This window comes from Eurytemora carolleeae, unplaced genomic scaffold (genome assembly GCF_000591075.1).
Source record: "Eurytemora carolleeae unplaced genomic scaffold, Eaff_2.0 scaffold611, whole genome shotgun sequence".
Lineage (NCBI taxonomy): Eukaryota > Metazoa > Arthropoda > Copepoda > Calanoida > Temoridae > Eurytemora > Eurytemora carolleeae.
The window spans coordinates 102,048-126,880 of record NW_019396499.1 but is presented as its reverse complement, the minus strand read 5'-3'; the positions used below and the strand labels follow the sequence as shown (position 1 = coordinate 126,880).

The following is a 24,833-nucleotide window of genomic DNA, read 5'->3' as shown; positions in this document are numbered from 1 at the left end:
AAAGTTTCGAAATTATAAACTTAGTTTTCAATTGAAATGTGTTTCAGATCAAAGCTTGTTATTTTTTAATTACTGTTAATTTATTTCTATATTCCCCTCAACCAGACAGCTTCTGTCTCATTTCCTTCTCAAGGAAAATCAGAAAATGTTTTCATTTCCTCACATCAACCCCTTTGCTGCCTCTAAAAAGATTATTTTTTAAGAGTTTGCGGCCTAAAGGGACAGTCCACGTAGTTTCAAGTGACCCTAATTTAAAGAGTTTAAATGGTTGAAAAAACGAGACCCCTTCAGACTGTATATGAGAAACAATATGGAAGATATCCTAAATTGTCAGCTAAATTCTGCCAATTAATTGCTTTCACAACTGTAGCATAAATTCATAAGTCACTTCAAGAGAAACAGCATTAACATTTTTTGGAAATTTTCAACATTTTCTGTGGACCCCGTTTGTGAATGTAGGCATGCAACTTTTACATGTAATAGCAATTAGAGTTGTAAATTGACAATAACGAGATATATGTAACTTCTAACTAGGTACAGATAGGTTTACTACTGTGCATCCAACTCATCTAGATGGGACCAGTATGTAACTGAAAGCAGTGCCTATAAACTTCAAATACGGATCCGCTGGATCCGTAACATTTCCTGGATCCGGAAATATGCGAATCCACCAAGTTTCATGCAGTTAAATAAAGTGTTAAAAGTGCTTAAAAAACTAAAAAAAGAAGAAAAATAATTTTTAATTCTTTAAATCAGTGAATCTTTAAGAAATTTTCAACCGCACCCGGATCCGCATCAACATGAAATGGATCCTAAGCACTGCAAAGCTTTGTCTGATCAAGATGAATGAGATATCCATGTTTTTGTCTATTTAAACAAATTATTTTACCTGGGATTTTCTTCAAATGTGAATTTCTTGCTTTACTAGAGATTACGCTTATCCCTTTAGGTTTGATTATCTAGGTACAGTATGGGGTATACCTGGACACCATGTTTATTGTTTATAGTTCAGATTGTTGACACAGGACTCAACGTTTTATAATTTACCATCAACAAAATTAATTTTAAAATACTTTGTCAGTGTTATACATTTTATCCTCTGTTTTATGATATTACACAATGTCATTAAATCCTGAATTGAAATTTAATCCTTATTTTAGAGGTACATTCCCAAAGGGATTTTCCAAGGGTGACTTCCCAAATGTGCAATTTCCCAAGCGGCAACTTCCCAAAGGTTAGGTTAGGCCCTCTGAGGCGCCGCAGGCTGCAATGGGGGGGGCCGAGCGATGCGGCTTGGATGGGAAAGAGNGCTGGGGAAGTTGCCGCTTGGGAAACTGCAGATTTGGGAAGTTGCCACTTGGGAAAAATCCTTTGGGAAAGTACCTAACATCATTTTAGAAGGTAGACTTTAAACCAGTTAAAGAGATATATGCGCATTATTTGTGCATAGCTAAATGGGGTTGAAGCCTAAAGAAGAGTCTGGGTGTGTGTATTTTAGTACAGATTCATGGCAAACAAAAATATATTCAATTTCGAAAAGCACCCTAAAAAAATAAGAAAAAGTTAAATGAAAATAAGTATTAAAATGTACTTGCATTAATCTTGATGTGCAACAATAAAGAAATAAAAAACGAGATAAAAAGATATATTGATAAATACATTTCTTGTTAAGTGTTGATATATCTGGTTTTTGATTGAACGCTAACATGCTTTTGACACTAGAAGTAGGAAAGATATAGATTAGAAGATAGAAACTGAATATAGATAGTAGTGAAGATATATTAGAAGATAGCAACTGAATATGGATAGTAGTGAAGATATATTAGTAGATAGGAACTGAATATGGATAGTAGTGAAGATATATTAGAAGATAGGGAACTGAATAATGAATATGTAGAAAGGATTTATTCTGGGGTAAATTGATTGATTGATTCATTGATTTTCTAATTAATGAACTATTAATAAATAGAATAAATTGATCAGCTATTCAATAATATGTTAAACAGATGAAATTCGACAAACTGTCAATCATATATCTATTTATCAAGTTTAAATATTTAGATACCAGGCTTTTAGGCTTCGCGCCCATCTACTAGTTCTTCAACTTTTAGTTGTTGATCTATCTGTGAGCATCTACTCTTTGTACGTAGAATATAAACAATAACAAAAAAAAGTTCGCTGATTTAATAATATTCTTTCGCATGGAATTTCAAAATTTTACGAAAATCAAAAAGTTTTGAACACAACTCTTTGTAAATCTGAGCGTCCATAAACCTTCCATGGGGTCGTGTGAGGTCCCAAAAAAAATTTGGGCCCGGGTTCAGCCATTTTGACGTTCATCGGTTACAAACAAACAGACAATTAAGCAAAGTATAAAGATAGAAGAAACAACCTTTAAAGAAACTAAAAGCTTTAAATTATTAAAATTAATACAGAAAATAAGAGAAAATAATTACTGAAAAACGAAAGGTCAAATTTTCAATGCTACAAAATGTGGCATCAAACAAAAATATGGATAACTATAGAAGGAAGGTAAAAAGATTGATTTTATTAAAATCGATTTTTTTTCTTATAAAACCATTTAAACATGATAATCCTGTTAAATGATTGGAAGGTTCTTGCTCGTTCCTGTTAAATTGGGCGTATTCTGGTTTTAAATTATAGTAAAGGTAGTCTCGGTATCATTTGTGATCGAAATTTATAAACTGAATTAATTATTATTAACACTGAACTTACTTTCACGCATTTATCTTAAATATCTTGATTAAAAATGTAAGCCAAAGTAGAATTACTTTTCTTAGTATAATTTCTTTTCGGAACTTTTAAGAATTGTTAATAATTTTTAAACATTTTTAAAGTAGACATTAAAAATTACAAACATTGTTTACTGGGACACGCTGTGGAAGGGATGAATAGATAAGGAATTCTTAAACAGGGTGTATAGTGTGGGTGGGCCCACGGTTAGGAACTAGTGAAGGGAGGTGACATTAGGGTGAAGGGGGTAGGGTCCAAGAAAAGGTGGTAACGGGGGGTGAGAGTTATCCTGTCAAGAGGAGGAGTTTAAAGCAAACCATATAAAAAACATATTTAAGACGCTTGATTGGGAAAACTTTATATTTTCTTCACATTGTAAACTCCGGGTCAAACTTCACCAAAATTCAATTTGTCAAAGAAAATCTGATTTTTCCTGAAATTGACTGGTTTCAAAATATTCTTCACTATTTAACATTTTTTTTGCTGAATCTTTAGGCCTCTTCATTTAGACACAAGACATAGTGTTTAATCATGTAGCAGTGCCAGGTCCCACACAAAAATTGGCTTCATTCTGATTTTTAGCTGTGACAAAAAATATGTTTACATGCACAGAACACATTTAATATGAACAGACAGAACAGGTCCTTTCTTAATTTCCTTTATATCGAAAAGTAAAATACTTTTTTAACTGAGGTGTACCGTGTAGCACGTCAAACTAAGTAAATTTGCATGCGTGAGATTAAAATCTTTAAAAAAATTGAATTTTTAATAAATTTTCTCTCCTAAGACTATGTGTAGTGCTTTAAATCAAAACTAGAAAATATAGGAGGTCGCAAAGTCATACTAGTCGTACCATATATATATCATAAATATACCCCTGAATTAAGGTGTTGAGGGTAGAATGAGTGAGATGTTAAGCATGCGTTGGGAACCCAGATTAAACTTGAGGGTTGTAGAGAAGACATAAGTTGTCAAGACATATTAAAGGGCCTAACATGATGAAATGAGATATTTTAAATATCAATTATTTTTTTAAAAATTATACGGCCCTCCAGCTAGTAGTAGATATTAATATTAATATCTACTACTAGCTGGAGGACCCGGCGTTGCCCGCGAAATTTTTTTTTTTCGAATTTTGAAGAAAAAAGTTAGTCTTTGCCACAAACTCAAAAGTTATAATCTCTATATTTTTGCAACCTTATGGTGTAGACCTTTTTATATTTTAAACTTTACCTATTTGATCTACCAGAATTCATTGTTGGAAATATCTAAGGTCTACAACTTTGGGTTGCAAAGACATATGGATAAAACAGATAAAATTTCACTAAAAAAATCATCAGCCAGTTCGGTCCAGCCGTTTAGCCAGCCCTAGCTAACATATATATACAAATAAGCGAAGAGCTTTATTATATAGATTAATAATAATAGTTTTTTGGCAACCCGAATTATTAGGTCTTCGTTTGATATTCAAATTAAATAATATATTTATAATATATAAAAAACATCGCTGAATATATTAATTTTCAGAGAAATATGTAGATTTTGAAGTAATTATGTTGAAGATCTAATTGAAATATTAATCTTGTAACTGACATTTAATCTATACAGAAAATATTAGAACATGTGAAATAATTCCTATTTTCTTCAATATGCCCTGAATAAAATAAAATTGTTGAAAAGATAAGTTTGGATGGGGAAAATGTGCAAAAATATCTCGGTTGAAGACGACCTCCGTGTTTAAATCCAAATTTTAAATCTTCTTAAAGTGTAACTGGTGTTTTACCAGCTACAGGTCACATAAACACATATAAACACTTATATATTTTGAAGCTCTGTTTAAAAACACATATTTACATATTTTTCTCGCCCCCCCCCCTTCTTACTTTCAAATGCAATAGAAAAATAAAAAATACGAAAAAAAAGAAAAATTGCCAAATTTTGCAAATGGTTCTCCATAAATATAGATTGGTAAATAAATCATTGCACAACATTTCGGTTTTGTCATTGAAAATATGCAAACAGCATTGACGCACAAATAATATTTTGCAAAAAAAGTAATAATATAGGACTGTCCTAAAAACAGTAATTAACAAAATTTTGTAAGGTAAAATAACTAAAAATTGAATAAAACTTCCTTCAAAAAATCTTCTAGTAATTTCTACCAAAATCACTGCTTAAACTGTAAACCTTGAGAAGTATTTCTGTTGTCAGCAAAGATATTAACTAATCTTGTTTTTCATTATAAACTGGAGAAATATCACTGATATCACGTGCACACACCAGTTCTCTCAATACAGTGGTTGCCCACCGACTGAACGATAGAAGCTGTCTAACTCGAAACTCCGTAGATACAAGATTGGTTGATAGATAGATAGACACTCATGACAGGGGAATATATATAATACTACTCTTACTTAGGTAAATCAAGGCTTTAAGAAATTATATCTCACTTGCTTGATTAAATTGTATTTTATTTCAGTTTTAATTTATAATTTTGAATTTTAAACTCAGCTGATCGAAGAATGCCTGGACAGTACAAGGCCCAGCGCGGATATACCGTGTCGGTATAGGCCTGGCCCAGGCAGTCCTGGTAAAACATAATTTAATAAATATTTTTATCTGTCGAATATTTTGTAATTTGAATATGTTTATATGATTATCCATTGTTCTGTGACAAATCTTTAATTCATCTATGAAAACAACAGATTGCGGAGTTTCTTCCATTGTTGCGGATGATGCTCAAAAACCGGTTTGATCTGCACACATATTATCTATCTGATCAAGGGAGGGGGATGCTAAGCTAACGGTCCGAATGGGGGGGGGGGGGGGACCCATCACCCAACCTGCCTGTGCCAAGATGGGTAATAAGGTATACTTCGTTGCAGTGCATTAATGCAGTATGCAAATATTTTTTGCTCGAGGCCCAAGAAACTTTACATTATTTTAAAAATTATACATTTAAACATGCTAAACTGTTATCATCATAGGGAATCCATATGTCCACCGTCCAATGATCTATATAATATGGCGGCTAGCGTATAGTAGGGAGAAGTAAACATACATTTAAAAAAACCCTCCATCTCCCCCCCCCCAAAAAAAATAAGGACTTGCTTGCCCGATTTACTGCCACCTTTTACACTCTTATCCAATCAAACACGAGTCCACGATTCCGTGATTTTTCTCTAATTTAATTCTATCAATTTCATATTTCTATAATTGTATACATTTCATAATTTTGCAAGTGACGATGAAAAACCACAATCCAAACCTAAATATATCTTCAGACGGAAAAGAGCATATTTTTCATATTTACTCAAATAATGAGGTATATGTTACCATTGTAATTGGACATGCCGCTCTCTAGATATAAATGGAGGTTCAATTACAATTACGCAATTCCATTTACAGTCCCTATACCAAAATAACAACAAAAACTGTTGATGGTTGATACGTCATAATGATTTTTATTTCAGATTTGAGATTACTGTTGTTAGTATTGTAAATCTTGTAGAAAATTTACAAGAATACAATTTTGTTCATGTTACTATCATTCAAATATAAATTCTGTTATTATTCCCCGCCCCCTGGAGCCCCCCCTCCCCCCTCTTTGATCCTAAAAGTCCTAAATTCGACTGTGTTAAACATACAATTTTTGAATTTTGTATAAAAGTAAGCACTACATTTACATGTTTTTGCATAATGAAAATATAAAACATATTGTTTCAAAATATCGACACATGTCCTGTTCAGTTCTCTGGGAAAACGAAACAAAAATAAAACATTCAAATGATTGTGTTGCGCTTACTATTTTATCTATATATAGATTTAGCTTGGGTGTCTGTTAGTTTGTATGTCTGTTTATTTGTATCCCATAAGCGTCAAAACGGTTGAACCGATCGGAACCAATTTTTTTGTGGGATCACGCGTGTCCCCAGGGAAGGTTTATGCATGATAAAAATGAAAAATGTTGTGCTTAAAAGTTTTTCATTTTTGTAAAAAAATTTAAAATCTTGAAAATCCGCCATCTTTATATAAATTTGGCTTGTCTTGATGTCTGTTTGTTTGTCTCTTTGTTTGTTTGTTTGTTTGTATCCAAAAAACGTCAAAACGGCTGAACCGATCGGGCCCAATTTTTTTGTGGGACATCTAGGGACCCCAGGGAAGGTTTATGTGTTTCGCAACTGACGTTGCCCTAGTTTGTATAAAATTAGTACCGAGTTGAAGTCCTTTGAATCGAACCGTAAGCACTCCGTTGCTCTATCCTCCTCATGTTGAATAAATACACAGGAAAAGGGTCTGAACTTTATTACGGATTAACAGCTTCAGTCTAGTAAATAAAGAACATTTTAATTCTCATGGAAAAAGCATTGAGGGTATGATTGTCTTCTTTTCTATCAGCCTGCATTTCACACAATCAGCAATCACTCTCTTGATCAGCCATCTCAACCCCTTCATTACTCTCATTTTCATATAAATTTCCTTGACTGTTGCCTCTAATGATGCATGATTTCTTGTCTTGGTATGAACAAACATGAGGTATGCATACAATATCGGAGAATCAGGGAGAACTACAGGAACCCTACCTATAATCAGCTGCTTGTCCAAGTAACCTACTCTATCCAAATCTTGTGTCTTGAATTGGAATTCTGGAGATAATCTCCCTTCATCATACACTATCCCCTCTTCTTCTTTGAACCTGTTCAACTCTGTTGGTTTCAACACCTTCTTCACTCTTTCTGATTCCCACTGGAAAAAATACTTCTCTGCTTTCTCTGTTTCATTTCTTGGATCCCATCTATGTTCACCTAATTTGCAGATTCTGCAGTCTTGATCCGGTATGAGATGACGGTTATGACAGAACTTGGTCCTCCATCCTTGCATATATCCTGTCAATCTCAAGGCTTTCATCCATCCGTGGTATACAGGGTCAACTAGTAGCTCGGCTACACCCCTACCCCCTTTGGCCGCAAGAACAGAAAAAGCATGATCTACTGTTGGTGGTTCATCTGTATCATCCTTCGTCTCTTGTGAGTTTAGTGATAGATCCTTCAAGAATGACTCTGGAAAACACTCAATCTGAACCTTCTCCTTCATCCTCTTATCCAGGCTTAAACTATTGTATGAAGTTAAAGGCATCTCTCTCTTATCTAGTGTCATCCAATGCATCCCCTCTATCCATTCAGAACCCCTTGATACTGTACTTACTCCAACCTCGTGCTCCTTTGTCAGGAGATCTGCTTGATTTAATGAACTATCTATATGATACAACACATTATCTTTGGAACCTGCCGTCCATTCAAACAACCTCAGAATTGTCATCACTCTGTTGTACACAAATAACCTCAGCTTGATAGATTCACTGCTGCACCAGCTCAGTGCAATAGTTGAATCAGTTACATAAATTATCTCTCCTACTTCTGAACCTAGAGCAGATTTCACCATAAATGCCAATTCTGCACACAGTAGTATAGCAGATAATTCATTCCTTGGTATTGTCTCCTTCATCATCTTGGATTTCGCGGCTAGGAGGGAGCACGACCATCTGCCAGGGCTGGTTTCCCTCCCTGCATAGATTGCCGCCCCCCCTGCAAATTCCGCCGCATCCGCTAGACAAATTAATCTTATTTTTGACTTTGACACATTCTTACTTGGTAGGCAGAATCTCGGTATTACTATACTCGGAAGGTTTACATACTCCTTGAGGATTTGTCTCCAGGTCTCTTGATCCTGCTCAGGTAGCACTTCGTCCCATTCCTTCCCATTCAGAGAACTTGTTTTCAGTTTCATCTGTAGTTTTACAGGTTCAAAAAACCCGCATGGATCATACAGTTCTGAAATCTTTCCTACTATCAGACTCCTGGTCAGCTTCGTACTTGTTAATAGTTTCTCTGCATCCTGGATGGTTTTCACTGGTTTCTCATTAGGTTTGCGTTCTCCACGTAGTTTCTTGTTTAGGTTTAGTTCTCCAAGACCAGGTGATAGTTCATCCTTCTCAGGGTCCCACTTATAACCCAATAATTTCATAGTTTCTCCGTCTGTACTTGCTTTCTCCGATGGTTTTTCTCCACTTTTCACGATGAATTTCAACGAAAAACCCCCTCTCTTCAGAATCTCCTGTACTGCTTCAATCTGTTCTTCTCTTTTCTCCTTTGAATCTTCTCCTGATAATATGTCATCCACATATCTGTTTTCTCTCAGGGTTTTATAAGCACTTGGATATCTTTCTCCAAACATCTCCGCCAATTTATCCAGAGCGAACCCCGCCTGGCCCCCGGTGCTCACAATACCGTACCAGGCTCTGACCATCACCCATATCTCTGGCTCTTTCTCTTGATCCAAATCCTTCCCGTATAAGAACAAAGAATAAGGTAATGAAGCATCATCCAGGTATAGTTGATTGTATAATTTACTGATATCAGAACTCCAAATATACTCTGAGCATCTGCATCTGATCATAATATTAAAAATCAATCCAATCCTGTTTTCTCCCTTTGCTAATATCTCATTAAACCTAGTCATTGATGGATCCACTACCATTCGGATTGGAGTAGTCACCGAATCCATCTTCATCACCAGCCTCCATGGATTGAAATGTTTAAAAGGAGCATCTAATATCATCGTCTTCTTGCATTCTTCGAGGTCGTCTATTCTCACCATAAACCCCTTCTCCACAAGATCTTCATGGACAATCCTCATCCCGTCCTTGACCTGCTCCGATTTCCTGCATTGTGTTTTATAAACTTTCAACGCTTGAGAGTAGTTACTTGAACCTTTGTGAGCCGTTGATAAGAAAACCACTGGATCCTTCAAGAATGGATAATTTACAGTAACTCTCTTCTGGAAAATATCAATCCCAACACTATCTTCTATGAGCCGCTGTTCCCTCGCTTCTCTCAAAGATATTGCAGTCCTCTTGCTGGATGTTTTACATGTCAAACATTTGGAACACTCCGTACATCTGAATCCTCCTACGTCACCGGAGTCTTCATCATCCACTGCATTCCTAAATCTTGCTATGGGTATCCTTGCTTTGAATACTCCATGTCCTTCATCCAGGGCTACAATAGGTTCATGGCCTGGAGAATTACACTCCTCCATATACCCATCTGCACTCCCTGAACTATCTCCTTGATCCTTCTCTTGGGCTATGTTGGTTTCACGAACTGGAGAATAACACTCCTCCGCGGTACCACACACACTCCTCTTATACTCCTTTACATGATGTAGAAATGCATTTACTCCATTGGTTTTACTATGCTCTGTACAAAAGTTATCTTGATAATCACTTGTCTCCATCAAAATTCGATCTTTTTGAAAATATTGAAAATCCACGAATTTTTTTGTGAAAATCCGCGAATTATTTTTGTTTTGTTTTACGATGTACACAAAGAGAACATGTTAACAATTAATTTAGAAGATGGGCGCAAAGCGCCCTATAAGGCTAGTTTTTTATAAAATCCACGAATTTTTTTTTATTTGTTTTTCAATAGTTTAATGAGAACATGTTCACAATTGAAATAGAAGATAGCCTAGTAAACTAATATAAGTCAACCATTTTAAGTTACAAAGGAATTGAGTTTTTGTCACAAACTCAAACTTTCTAATGCCTACATCTTGCCAACCTAATGGTGTAAACCTTTTATATTTCAAACTTAGATCACTTGAACTAACACAATTCATAGTTAGAAATATCTAAGGTCTATGACATAGGGTTCTAAAGATATAGGGATGAAAAAATCGGAGTTTTTGGCAAAGACTCAATTCCTTTCATAGATGGCAAAATTATAGATAGGACATTTAATAAAGAAAAATTCCATAGATAACAAAATTATAGATAAAACATTTAATAAAGAAACATTTCATAGAAAAATAAATTATAGATAGGACATTTAATATAGAAACATTCCATAGAAAACAAAATTATAGATAGGACATTTCATAAAGAAACATTCCATAGATAACAAAATTATAGATAGGACATTTAATTGAAGAAACATTTCATAGAAAACAAAATTATAGATAGGACATTTTAATACAGAAACAATTTTTAGATAACAAAATCAAAGATGTATACATTTCACAGAAATGACATTTCATAAATGGGACATTTTATAAATAGGACATCTATATATAAACTTTGCTTGTCTGTCTATTTGTTTGTATCCATACAACGCATAAACGGCTGAACCGATCGGGCCCCAATTTTTTGTAGGACTTGTTCCCAGGGAAGGTTTATAAATAATTAAAATTTCAAAAATTTGCCTCCAACAAAATTTGATTTCCAATAAATTTTCAAAATCCACGAATTTTTTTGATAAAATTCACAACTTTTTTGGTTTGTTTTTGTTTTTCAATGTTATGCAAAGAGAAAATGTTCACAACTGAAATAGAAGATGGGTGCAAAGCGCCCGAAAAGCCTAGTTTCATAAAAAAGAACGTTCCATAGAGAACACAATTATAAATAGACAAACATCCCATAGATAACAAAATTATAGAAAAGGAATTTTCATAAAGAAACATTTATGTACATATATGGGATTTTTTAAGTATATGACATTATGTTAGTGAGACATTTCTTAGATAAGCCAATTACTAGACAGAAAAGACTCGGTTTCCATGTATAATATTATTTTCCAATGTAGTATTTTCACTGTTTCAATTTCAATTTTTTGTAAACGAACAATTACCTTAAAACTAAGAGATTAATATTCGATATGCATTTTAGCTCCAAGGATTTATGCATTTATGCCCTTATCCATAATTTTTGCTGATTTCTTAAAGTTTTTTCTCTCGTTTTCTTTCATTGGATATCTAATCATCAAGTTCGTTATGTTAGCTAAAAATATATAGGGCGACCAAGCCACTTTGTAAATTCATAAGTCCATAATTTTTGCTGATTTCTTAAAAGTTTGATCTCTCGTTCTTCTTTCATGGAATATCTAATAATCACGTTTGTTGTTATCTTATCTGAAAATATAGAGGGTGAACAAGCCACTTTTTAATTTTATAAATTTATAATTTTCTGTTTGTTTAATAAACCATTCAGAAGAAGAACCTTCAAAACTATTCTCTCTGTCTATGTTAATTTTTTTATTTATGAACCGTACATTTCGGAAGTAAAGCATAATATAATTATGTCTGAATTTGTAATTTCTACTTACACTTTTACGATTTTTTTTTCTATTTTACTAGTTTTTTTTAGTTTTTAGGTAAATTTTCGCAATATTCCCTGATTTGCGTGTTTGGTGCCAGGTGAAAGATGAATAAACAGTGAATAAAGTAAACATATAAGCAAAGAGAGAAAGCGTGCGGGGGATGTAAGCAAAATTTAGACACAAATATTATACTCTTTTATGAACAAACTTCATCTTTTTTGATTTGAAAGACTTGATCCTTACGCCATTTTCAACAGTTTTCTATCCTGACAGCTTTTTTCTATTTTGTCAACTCTTTTCTATCTTGTCAGCTCTTTTCTATCTTGTCAGCTCTTAACTATATTGTCAGCTCTCTTGTATCTTGTCAGGTCTCTTCTATCTTTTCAAATTTTTTCTATTTTGTCATCTCTCTTCTATATAGTCAGCTCTCATCTATCTTGTAAGCTCTCTAAATTGTCAGATGTCTTCTACCTTGTAAGCCCTCACTATCTTGTCAGCTCTCTTCTATCTTATCAGCTTTCTCATATCTTGGCAGCTCTCTTATATCTTATCAGCTCTCTTCTATCTTGTCAGCACTCTTTTTCTTGTCAGCTCTCTTCCATCTTGTCAGCTCTCTTCTATCTTGTCAGCTCTCTTATATCTTGTCAGGTCTCTAAATTTTCAGCTTTCTTCTATCTTGTCAGCTCTCTTCTATCTTATTGTTATATGTAATAATGAAAATAAATGTTTAAGTTTAAAAATAAGCTTAAGGGGGACAAGGAAGGGGGGAGGGTAAATTATCCATCTTATATTCAACCCTACCTTCCTTACATAATTATCCTTATATAAAAGTAAATAAAATATACACAGATGTATTACCTGGTGTCACAATTTTCAAAGCTTTACTAAAAAAATTTATTTCATACAGCATAAAATTTATTGAAGTTTTGTTATTTAATAAACGAAATATGTTGTTACTTTTATAAAAGAAAATACAATATTTTTTGCAAAGAACACCTTAATTTACTGACACCCTGTATGTCTGAGGTACATAACATCCGCAATCCATAGATAGCAAACTTCACATTCTTTCATGTATTCATTACACACCCTGCAGTTTATAGCACACAGGGGGTTCTTCGCAATAGTTGATTCTTAACAATTATTTACAAACTCCTGGACACGACATCCCAGACAATTTCAGAAAAGTTGTCCCGAAAAACGTCTAGAGAAAGTGATCGAGGTGCCTCCAGGTAAAACTTTTAGTAAAACATTTGAAAATGATTGTATTGCCCTGTAACAATCTAGGTCCCGAGAGTAAATCTCAATACTTGTCTCTAACTCTAATTGTTCAGTCAATCCTGACTCTATCTCTCAGCCAATCCTGGCTATACCCGTCTGTCTAAAACAACGGTTGATTCGATACTAATTTATTTATACAGGTAAATATGGTTGACCGGGCTGGCCGGTCAGGGTCAATCAAACATAGATAATAAAGATCGGTGAACTATATACAACAGCTACAGAATTTATTACAGCCCTTTTTTTAAATAATTTCCAACCCTGATTCCTGGGATGTTATGTCATTTTATTATTATAGGATCGATTATAGGATAGTATTTAAGTAAGGTAAATGTTAAACCCACGATTTAAAAAAAAGAATATTTTATTCTTATACACAGGCTTACCCACAAATGACGTATAGTAGACTATATATTATTTTCTTAAGGATGATACGACCTTTTACATCAAATATAGTTTAATAGGAAAAATAATAAAACTTTGAAAGAATAAAATAAATTAAAGAAAATGTTTAAATTTGTTTCCGAAGGTTTATCCATATATGGTATATCCATGTATAATATACTTACACTGTATTTCCGCCAGTCAAAAGTAAACTTCTTTGTAAGGATCTCTGATTTAAAAAGGCGGTTTATTTTGGAAGTTTACATGCAGTACAAGATATTGTATACATGAAGTACGTGGCTTAAAATTCTTAGCAAACGAAGAAAAAGTTCAGCTCTCTATGGCAGTATAGGGTACTTTTGTTTGATATTTTGAACAATAACTATAACTTAACTAATCTTATTTATAAACACGTGTGAAGTGAATATGGAAAAAATAATGGTATAAAGAAGAACTTATTCACTATACTTTGTTAAAAGTTTATTTTGGACAGTATACCCAAACAATTTAAAAAACATATCATTTATTAAGTTCAAAAAATTACAATTGAAAATGAACATGATAAAGTATTTTTTATATGATTTTTATATCATTTTTTTTTAAGTATTAGCTCTAGTGTTCCCCTGATTGAAAATGAAATAATCGGAAATCAACAGAAAAACATAAACGAACAGTTACAATTTTGATGTTCAAGGGAAAAAAACAATAAATACAAACCGCTGTGATTGATTTTGTATCCAATAAACGCCAAAACGGCTGAACCGATCGGGCCCAAATTTTGTGTTGGTCCTCACTTAACCCCAGGGAAGGTTTATAAATGATTAAAATTTAAAAAAATTGTGTTTAAACGTTTTTTTTATTTTTATTAAATTTTTTAAATGCGCGAAAAAAAAATTATGAAATCCGCAAACTTTTTTTGTCTTTGTTTCATACTGTATAAAGAGAAGATACTCGCAGGTAAAGCCACAATTGAAAGTTGAAATAGAAGAAGAGCGCGAAGCCTAGATATTCTTAAATATATACAGATAGAACCAGAAAACTTTGGAAAAGGAAGCTACGACTTTTAGACAAATATGACTTTAAATAGTCAAATAAACATGAGACAACAATTGTGTAGTGAAAACGTATTGCATTTCAAGCTGAATAAGTGATTTAATAATTTACTAGCTTAACTATCTGCTTTGAAACAACATAGATGGCCAATTTCTTAGACGCTCTACCATAGGTAAAACTGTAGTTACACTATGGTTACGCTTTACCAGAGCAGTGTAGATAGATAGATACGACCTATATTTGTACCTATGGTTAAATGAATAAGAAATTGGCCAATAATTTATACACTTAATTATTGCTAATGTCGTCTTCTTATTTCACAGTTTTCTGGTTCTCACTGTAGTTCCATTTAACTAGACGATTGTTTGCAAATAATCTTTGTTTACATCATTAACATAAAAATACAATATTTTAGGCAGATCATAGTTATAATGTAACTAAAGTTAATTGCAGTTGCGTATACTCTGCGTACATATTGAAACCAGCTCTCTCTGGGCGGAATTTGTAAACAAGTTTAGATGCATCTGTGTTTGTTTAGTGGAGGATAAAAGCATTAGTTTTGATAATATTGATGAACCACATAATAGTTTCCTTTGACCAGAATATTTCATTAATTTGTGATTAAGTGAAAGATGGATCCCACGTCAGGCTGTGACATTCGTCTTGTGTTCACATTACCGCCCAGAGACAGTACACTGCACTACAAAAGATGCGCACACCTCTGAAATAACTTTCCTTGCATTATAACCTTGAGGCAAAATACCTTAAACCCTCATGATTAACATATTTTTTCAGGTCGTCATTAATAATGAACTCATTAAACTCTTATTTTTTTAAGGTAACCCTGTATTATTTACTTTATAACCAGGGGCGTACGAGGGCTTTTGTTTAGGGGTGGGCACAATTGGTCCCCCCCTTGGCAACATTGGTCCCCCCCCTTAAAAACCCCTTTTTTGAAAAAATATTAATACCTTTTTTAAATTTTTTTTCCCCCCCTCTCCCACCTGGACTTATTTTGTTCACCATAAAAATACACCAAAAAGACTACTTTTTTGGGTGTTACTAACCTTAGAGTCTAAAAATTATTCCTTTGCTTGAAAAACTAACTTTTTGACTTTATAAATTTATCACTTAACTCCATCACAGCTAACTAAATCAATAATCACAGCATCATTAAAAATTATACTTTTACGAATAAACGAAATTTCTTCTGAAATTCTACATTTTAACCAAANGAGGGGGGCGGGGGGGCGCGGCCCACCCCCTCGTACGCCCCTGTTTATAACACAAATATTTTTATTAATTGATTTCTAATAATATTAAAAATGAAAATAAGATCAGACCGGTATGAATATCGTCTTCCAAGACAAGAATTTCTTTTTCGTGTTTTTACTTAATCTTAACATTTGGTTCTTAAACTAATCAAAACATGGATTACAAATATATATTTCAGAAAATACTTAATTGATAATTTATACATAAGAAATAGATCATGGAGCACATTGTTGATCCGATGTTTATTTCAAGAGAAAATTATATTAACAATTTTCAAGCAGTGCAGTGCAGCCCAACAAAAACAAAATAAAATACTCTGTTAATATCTGAATCCTGTTTTTATAATACACAATTTGGTGGCTAAAAGAAATTAGTTCCGGTCACAATTTTATTCAGAATTTTTATTTATATATTGTAAAGTGTTCGCTGAAAACAAGAAACAAAAGTCGTTTTACATATATAAGCATATAGGCAAAACTCAGTTAATTCTAAACCACTTAAAAACTTACGATATTCAATATTTAATTTGTTTATGATGTTTTGTAAGTTTTATATGGTAAATTTTTTTTCATTTTTGCAAAGGTTAGATGGGCATCTGGGATATTAAATTTTTCTTCTGCAAAAATAGTCAAATTTTAGAAACAAAAAATTTACATTTTTTTCTTAAAAAAGGGGGATTGTAATTATTAAATGATTATTTTCAAAATTACAGTATTCTCCCAATACTGTTTTTAATTTTGATTTTACAAAGAAGTATTTGCGGTACAAAGTAGATAAGATACAGTTGGCAGTTCTTTCATACAACTTAAAATTTTTGCAATTAGGCGTAATTCCTTGTTTCCAAATTTGAGTAAATAAGTGTTTAAATCAATGCTTAATTTTCAATTTAAAATTTCTTTATATTCAACATTCAAACCAATGCCAAAATAAATGCAATTGGTAGAAAATCAAATTAGATGAAAGATAAAATTTATGTGTTATTTATAAACAAAAATGCAAAAACAGACAAAACCCACAAAATTGCTATTTTTAGCCTTTTATGACGTCAAAGACCAGATGACGTAGGCAAGATGAAGAAATATATATTATATATATATGTATATATATGTATAAAAGTATAAAAGCAAACTCTAGGATAGATAGATAGCTAGATATACAAAAGAGGCTGGCAGTAGAAGATAAGAGAAAGCCTTGAACTGCGCATGTTAAAGTTATTCTGCCACCTCCACACACCATTCATTCTTATAGAGACAGTTCTTTTAAACTCAAACCAGTCATTCATTATGAGGAGAACCAGCCTAGTATATATTCTACTATAGTCAAGTCACTTCCCAATATGCTTTCTACTATTAAGTTTGTTGATATATGATGGTGTTGTGATGTTGTCAGTATGTGTATGTATGTTTCTAGAATCTGAAATCAACAGGTTAAATTCAAACATCTGTTCGTGACAGTGCTTTGCTCTATCAGTGATAGAAAATTATAATATTTCAGTTAATTCTTTAATAATTTAAAAAGTTTTATACAAAGTTTCTATTTAATTGTGATGAACGCTTTTTCTAGTTTAGACATTATCAATGATAAATAAATTTTAAAAACGAATAAAAAGACTTTTAAGGGTTCAGCGAACAAATAAACTTTTTAGTTCAAAACTTCAGGGTTACACACAAAGAATGAGAAGGTAAAGACGACCCAAAATCAACAAATATGACGATTTAAAGCTTGATTTTTGGTTTCTGCATTCAATTGAGTATTTTTATAGTTTAAGTAATGATAAAGCACAAAAATATGCCAGTTTTGGCCTTCAAGGAACCCTAAATGCAAAAAACTGGACTAAACAAATTTCGTACAATCGTCTTTGAAGTCTCATCCTTTGTGGGTAACCCTGTACATGTTTCTAAATAAAACACCAATATTTAATTATTTTTATATATATTATCTATTTTATTTTAAATGGACGTTATAAATAATGTTTTATAATATTTTTTCACTTTTTCAGTTTGTATGTTAAAGAGAATAAATAGGTTTAAAAATGGGGGACATAGACACCTTTTTTGCAAAAAAAGACAAGAAAAAGAAGGGATCAAAGGTAAAAATCTAACCAAATCGTAAGGCTACGAAATTTGACATTAATTAAACACATAATACAGATTATAACATTTATTACATTTGGAAAAACAGTATTGCAAGGAACGATGACATTCTAGGCTTGATATCTTTTTTCAGCGTTTTTGTTATATTACTAATTGCATCTATATCAACCACACATGTTCGTCTATATCAAAGATTTAATGCAAGGAAAGTTATTTCAGAGGTGTATGTATCTTTTGTACTGCAGTGTATCACTGGGCGGTAATGTAAACACAAGAAGGATGTCGAAGCCTGACTTTCCTTGCATTACATTCTTGGTCTACATGGTGACATCTGCATATTAATATATCATGAAAATGGTTTGACATCTCATTATCCAATAAAAATAAATATATGTATATATATATATAGATATATGCTTTTTTAGGGATTTTCGAAAGCTAATACAGACGTCATAGCCAAAAACTTAGAGGTTAGTGTAAATCTCATATTTTTTTTATTAAAATAAACATAGATTCAATTTTGTTTTAGAATTCTTGTTTTAAAGAATATCATTAAATATTCACATAGTTTTCTTAGTAAATAATAACGCTTAACATATCCATTTAATTCACAAAAGTTTTCAAAAAACGTTTGATTATTTTTTTTGTTAAATAAAACAACGACGCTCTCTGCGTATTCAGATGATTTAAAAAAAAAAATTACAAAGTTTTTTTTAAAGATTTGTAAAAAATATAATACATTTTACGCTTTTTTATGTTCGCCAAACCATAATCATTTTAACAGAAAGGATGGATTTGTCTGGCATTTTTTAACATTTTTAAAGGGACTGTAAGCGTATGATTTCAATTGACCCTCTATGCGAAGATGACAATGCCCAATTCACAACGGTACCCTTGAAACATTTATCTAATTTAAAAGTATTTTCTAAAAGCATTATTCTTATATGTTTTCCAGCAGTACATATGCATAAAACAGCTTGTAAAAGATATACAATTCATACTCAATCAGACAAAGCGTTTAAGGGTCCGATGAAAATCCTGCATTGCCATAGTTTCATGAAGGGAAATGTATATTACGCACACAGTCCCTTTAAAGTCTCTTAATACCCTGTTATATTTAGGAAGTGGAGAGAAAGGAACAAAAACAGCAGGAGAAAGATGATTATAACGCAGATCCATTAAACAAAGAAGAAATCATGAACAAAAATAACAAGGAATACATTTCATCAAATTCTAATCAAATCAAAATTTAATTAGATTTGAAAAGCCCGGCATGGACAAGTGAATAATAAATGATGAATGATGAAATTGATGATGAATAATGTATGATGAATAATGAATGATGGATAATGAATGATGAATGATGAATGATGAATGATGAATGATGAATGATGAATGATAGTGTATGATGAATGATGAATAATGAATAATGAATAATGAATGATGAATAATGAATGATGAATGATGAATGATGAATGATGAATGATGACTGATAGTGTACGATGAATGATAAATGATGAATGATGAATGATGAACGATGAATAATGAATCATGAATCATGGATCATGAATCATGAATCATGAATCATGAATCATGAATCATGAATCATGAATCATGAATCATGAATCATGAATCATGATTGATCAATGATGAATGATCAATGATGAATGAATAAAGGAGGATGAGGATGAAGAAGAGTGGGGAGAGTACAGGGAGAAACTAAAAGATTATTCTGTTCTAAAAATAGAATCCGTCAGACTAGTGGATTCAATTGATACAGAGGTAGAAAGTTAAAAATAACTTCTAACGGTTTTGGATTTAAAGGGAGTGTTTGCAAAACTAAAAAAAAATGCGATGAGTTATAATTAAATATAATGAATTGACAATGTATTATGTAAGGAGAGAAGACTTACAATAGTACCCTTGAAATCCTAATCTGATTAATATTGTAGTAGATATAAATCGTTTTTGAACCTTGAGAAGTTTTAGTTCGATATAATTTCTCGATTGCTTCAGGAACAAGATAGGCTCACTTCACTTTTGTAGAGAACCCACAAATGAAAACAATCAGTTTTAAAAAACAGAAACTATACCGGACAAAAGTCTGGTAGGTGGGAAGGTACCTAAATGCATAACTAGCCAACTAGCACAACTAAAGATACTATTATAATTGTATATTTTATTCCAATTGATAAAAACATTGCCAAATATAAAGTGTATGTGAACCCCGCTAGATGGTATGCGGGACTGAAGTATATTCTCCAACTCCTTCTTTAAGTACAATTCAGATAATCTTCCTGGTTTAAACTCGGTTCCTGCTTCATCTACGCATTAATGAACTTGGTTCATACAAAACATGGATATCTATTTCATACAAAGAGTACTTTTGTGAATTGAATATGCCCTCTATGTGCATATGGCCAGAAATTTACATCCCTTTAATGAGAAAACATGGCTTTTTTGCGTCTCTTCTTGTTCTCTTCTCCAAAGAGCACAATTGACATAATTTATTTATGTTTTTTTGTAAATTTTAGATTTTTATCTAGTTTTCAAAAAAAGGTTTTATTTAACTGTTTTTTATATATCTTAGAAATACATTTATTGCTTCTAGATGTAAATACATGATAAATAACGAGTGTATAAAAGGAGGGGAAGATGAGTAGCTGTCTTCTCTGGTTCCAGGATCCAACGCTACTGATTTGCGGATTTCATAATCCTCGTTCGGGGATTTCTTCCTCTACAGAAGTCCCCCCTAAGTAGCTGATTGTAGGATGAAGGAATAGTGAATTTGTGGATAAAAGGTTTAAGCTTGAGATTGTTATCCTCGTCCAATTGTTTAGCTTTCCGACCAGATTTTCGGCCATGGTTCGTTTGTTGTCTGGGGTCACCACTTTAGAAGTACATTTATTGCTTCTAGATGTAAATCTAGGATAAATAAAGAGTGTATGAAAGGAGAGGAAGATGAGTAGGTCTTCTCTGGGTCCAGAATCCAATGCTACTAATTTGCGGATTTCATAATCCTCGCTCGGGGATGTCTTCCTCTACAATCTATATATAAATTTGGCTTGTCTGTCTGTCTGTTTGTTTGTTTGTTTGTATCCAATAAACGTCAAAACGGCTGAACCGATCGGGCCCAAATTTTTTGTGTGACATCTAGGGACCCCAGGGAAGGTTTATGAATGATTGAAATTTTAAAAATTTGTGTTTAAGAGGTTTTTAATTTTGTAAAAAGATTTAAATTTTTGAAAATCCGCAAATTTTTTTTTTTAAAATCCGCAAAACTTTTTTATCTTTGTTTTGAAATGTAAACAATTCGAACATGTTCCTAATTTAAATAGAAGATGGGCGCGAAGCGCCCTAAAAGCCTAGAAAGAAGGGCGCGAAGCGCCTTGAATTTCTAGTATTCATATATTTTACTTCGAAACAATTGATGTGCACTAGGAACCCGAGGAGGCTGTAGAGGATGAGAAGAATGAGGACGAGGACGGGGAGAGTAAAGAGGACGAAGACGAAGAGCATGAAGATGAAGAATCAGAAAACGAAGACAAAAAGGACAACATCGTCCAGGTTTAGTCTTTATCTCTTTTGGGAAAACACTAATTAATTATTGTGGTGGGGTGCAAGCAGTGTTAAATTATAGTCTCTACCCGTGGGATAAAAAATAGATTCCTCAAACCAAAAAAGATTTTCATTAACTTTCATTTCGATAAAACTGAATTACTTATCTGGGGTTTCCTATAGCCATAGGCCAAGACGGCCTGTAAAACATTACCGTGGTTACACTGTTTTATATATTCCCAAAATTAGCCTTTGTTAAAAAAACCTACAGGTTCCTAATATATCTTAAAATAATAACTATTATTTGATGAACTTGATGCAATATTTAATTCTAACTAAATATGTAAATAATGTCCTAGAAAAAGAACAATTGAAGCCAATTTAAAAATGATTAAAATGTTGGTTAAAATTAAGCATATTCAGAGACAACAATTGGAATACTGAGGCTTTTGTCTTCTCTTTATGACTCATTGCAACTTTATTTTTTATAAAAGTTTCAATTTATGATATAGTTAACTATAAGCATAAAAATATGATATTTTAGAGTAAAGACGACGTGAAGAGCTCCTATGTTCCTCCCCATCTGAGAGGAGTTGGAGGAGGAGGAGGGGTTCAAGAGAACAGAGATATCAATGTCCGTCCTTCAAACAGAAGGTTGGTTTATCAATCACTCCCCCCGCACATCAATCCTGGCAGTCAATAAAGGAATTAATTTTTGTCACAAACTCTCATTTTCTGATTCCTATATCTTTTCAACCCAATGTAGTAGTATATTTTAGATATTTTAAAATATGAATTCAGATTGATAAAATAAACAAAGCTAATTATTCTTTAGGATAAAAAAAAAGCTCCAAATGTTTAAGCTCCATGTTGTTTCGGATGAAAATAGCTCCAGATGTTAAAGCTTAATCTGGTTTAGGTCGAAAATAGCTCCAGATGTTAAAGCTTAATCTGGTTTAGGTTGAAAATAGCTCCAGATGTTAAAGCTTAATCTGGTTTCAGTTGAAAATAGCTCCAAGTATTATAAAAGCTTGATCTTGTTTAGGGTGAAAATAGCCGCATGATGTTTAATCTTAATCTTCTTTATGATTAAAATAGCTCCAAATATTTAAATTTAAACTGGTTTAGAATGAAAATAGCTCCAGATATTTAAGCGAAATCTTGTTTAGGATTAAAATAGCTCCAAATATTTGAGCTTAATATTGAATAGGGTGAAAATAGGATATTATAAAAGCCTGATCTTGTTTAGGATAAATTGAAAATAGCTCCAGACATTTATGCTTCATCTTAATTAGGATTAAAAAAGCTCCAGATTTTAAACTTGAACTGGTCTTGTTTAGGATAAAAATAGCTCCAGATAAATCTAAATCTTGAAATAGCTCCAGAAAATTTCGCATTTTTTGAATTTTTTTAAAAAGAATAAATTCCGTACTTTTTTCGCGGAATATTTGCATTATTTTTTTCGCGAAATTTTTGCATTTCTTATTTAGCGAAAATTTCGCATTTATTTCCGAACCAGATTGAGGCGATATTTCTGAGAGAAAAAAGTGTGCGGTGTTTTATTTGATTGATTATAGTTAATCTTTATGGATGAAATAGCTGCGGATATTTTAGCTAATTCTTGTTTAGGACGACATAGCTCAGGATATTTTAGCTAAGTCTTATTTAGGGTGAAAATAGCTCCGGATATTTTATCTAAATCTTGTTTAGGGTGAAAATAGCTCCGGATATAAGTTCTGAAGTGTACTTCCCTTCCCTTTCCAACACTGTGGAAGAAAATGGTCCTAAGGGAGCTTGGGGGAAGAGATTGTAAGTTTTACAACAACAGATTTTTATTTAAATAAACGGATATTTAATTTGAACAAACGTTATCTTATTTCAGAGAAATCTGATCGGACGAGTCATTAAAACATCCTTAGCCTAAACCTTTTTCTTAATATTCCAAAATCCTACATATCTGTGCAGAATGGTGGCATCAGTTTTTATAAATTTACAGTGAAAATATTATTTTACTCCTCCCTGTTTTTATTTATTCATTTAATACAAGAGTTTAAGCAAAGAATCCCTGGCACAAAAGTAAAATGAAAATAAACAAAACTTTATGATTTATATAAATGTTATCATTAAAAAAAATCAGAAACAATTTTTTTTTCTTTTTGATCTTTATATTCATATTTTTATCTTTTTTATCAGCAACTGATTTTAAGACAAGTGCGCAAAAGTGAAAGTTAAAAAGACAAAGACAAAACAAAAAAAATTGTCTGTTTGTTTATTATTTTCGGTTTTTTGTTTCTTTTAAGAGTTTCATAATTCATCTATTTTTATGAAAGTTATGCCATTTTAAAATTAAGGTAGACGTATATTTTCTTGGTATTTTTTTGAGTTGGTTGGTTTTAATCTAATAAATGTTAAAAAGGTTAAACTGGTCATACCTATTTTTTTATTGGTCATCACATGGCTATATAGCCCGATTTTGTTTTGAATATTTACCTCTAAAAATAAGAAATAAAATAAAAAACACAAATCAGAAACCAAAATTTTAAGAAGAATTAAATAATTTTTTTTTGACGCACCGACATTATTGGAGAATAAGTTTACAGATTAAATTACAATACAATAATCATATAAAATAATTAGATGGATTTAAAAAATAATTTTGAAAAATAATATTCGTCAAAACTTGTGTTTGTGTCCAAATTGTAGTTTTTACCCTAAGTACCCTTTTATTTGTCCGAGTGCAATGTAATTAAGTTAAAATAGTTCCTTTTGTGTATATTTTTGCATAGGTTTGCCAAACTAATTGCCAATATTTTTGCATAGGTTTGCCAAACTAATTGCCAATATTTAAACTAATTGCCAATATTTCTGCATATGTTTGCCAAACTAATTGCCAATATTTTTGCATAGGTTTGCCAAACTAATTGCCAATATTTTTGCATAGGTTTGCCAAACTAATTGCCAATATTTTTGCATAGGTTTGCCAAACTAATTGCCAATATTTTTGCTTAGATTGAACCCAAACTTGTAAATTATGAATATTAGTATTAATTATTAATCTGTTATACGGTGGTTTTGTTACCTTATAAATTTTTTATATTATTTATGTTACCCCTTTCAGAAAAGGAAAACCCTATTTCTCTATAGTCATATTTCTACCGTGCCATCACTTGGGGTATAAAGTTGCACGTTTGATCAAAGAAATGATATAAATATCTACATCATGGATCACCAAATTTTTTCAAATGTCTTTGCCAAACTTTGACTAAAGGAATTTTTTAAT

The 24,833-nt window shown here is 32.2% G+C and overlaps 3 protein-coding genes across 4 annotated transcripts in view; 1 reads left to right on the top strand and 2 right to left on the bottom strand.

Annotated features, from left to right (window-relative positions):
- The window catches only part of LOC111704431 (trichohyalin), a 50,959-nt gene extending 43,832 nt beyond the window's left edge, over positions 1–7,127 (bottom strand). Inside the window, exon 1 of one of the 2 annotated variants that reach the window (XM_023476667.1) lies at positions 6,969–7,127. The gene's annotated coding sequence lies outside the window, so the exon portion shown is untranslated. Of the gene's footprint in view, positions 1–4,941; positions 5,089–6,968 lie in introns of those variants that run through there. The other variant, XM_023476666.1, reaches the window with a different exon arrangement.
- LOC111704428 (uncharacterized) lies at positions 7,108–10,050 on the bottom strand. The gene has a single exon (XM_023476664.1). It carries the CDS (start codon positions 10,048–10,050, stop codon positions 7,108–7,110), a length of 2,943 nt encoding a protein of 980 aa, XP_023332432.1.
- Positions 10,051–17,191: 7,141 nt separating this feature from the next.
- Positions 17,192–23,689, top strand: LOC111704435 (protein CDV3 homolog). The gene is made up of 9 exons (XM_023476673.1): positions 17,192–17,328; positions 17,902–17,991; positions 18,421–18,465; positions 19,117–19,209; positions 19,673–19,777; positions 21,437–21,562; positions 22,098–22,207; positions 23,264–23,362; positions 23,436–23,689. The coding sequence occupies exons 2-9, from the start codon at positions 17,935–17,937 to the stop codon at positions 23,443–23,445; spliced, it is 645 nt and encodes a 214-aa protein (XP_023332441.1). The 5' UTR covers positions 17,192–17,328; positions 17,902–17,934; the 3' UTR covers positions 23,446–23,689.
- The last annotated feature ends 1,144 nt before the right edge of the window (positions 23,690–24,833 follow it).

Excerpts from the sequence above, each read along its gene's own strand:
- LOC111704428 (XM_023476664.1), bottom strand. The coding sequence starts at position 10,050 with ATGGAGACAAGTGATTATCAAGATAACTTTTGTACAGAGCATAGTAAA.
- LOC111704435 (XM_023476673.1), top strand. The coding sequence starts at position 17,935 with ATGGGGGACATAGACACCTTTTTTGCAAAAAAAGACAAGAAAAAGAAG. Across the intron at positions 21,563-22,097 it reads AAAAGGACAACATCGTCCAG|AGTAAAGACGACGTGAAGAG; the intron begins GTTTAGTCTTTA and ends ATGATATTTTAG. Across the intron at positions 22,208-23,263 it reads GTCCGTCCTTCAAACAGAAG|GGTGAAAATAGCTCCGGATA; the intron begins GTTGGTTTATCA and ends AATCTTGTTTAG.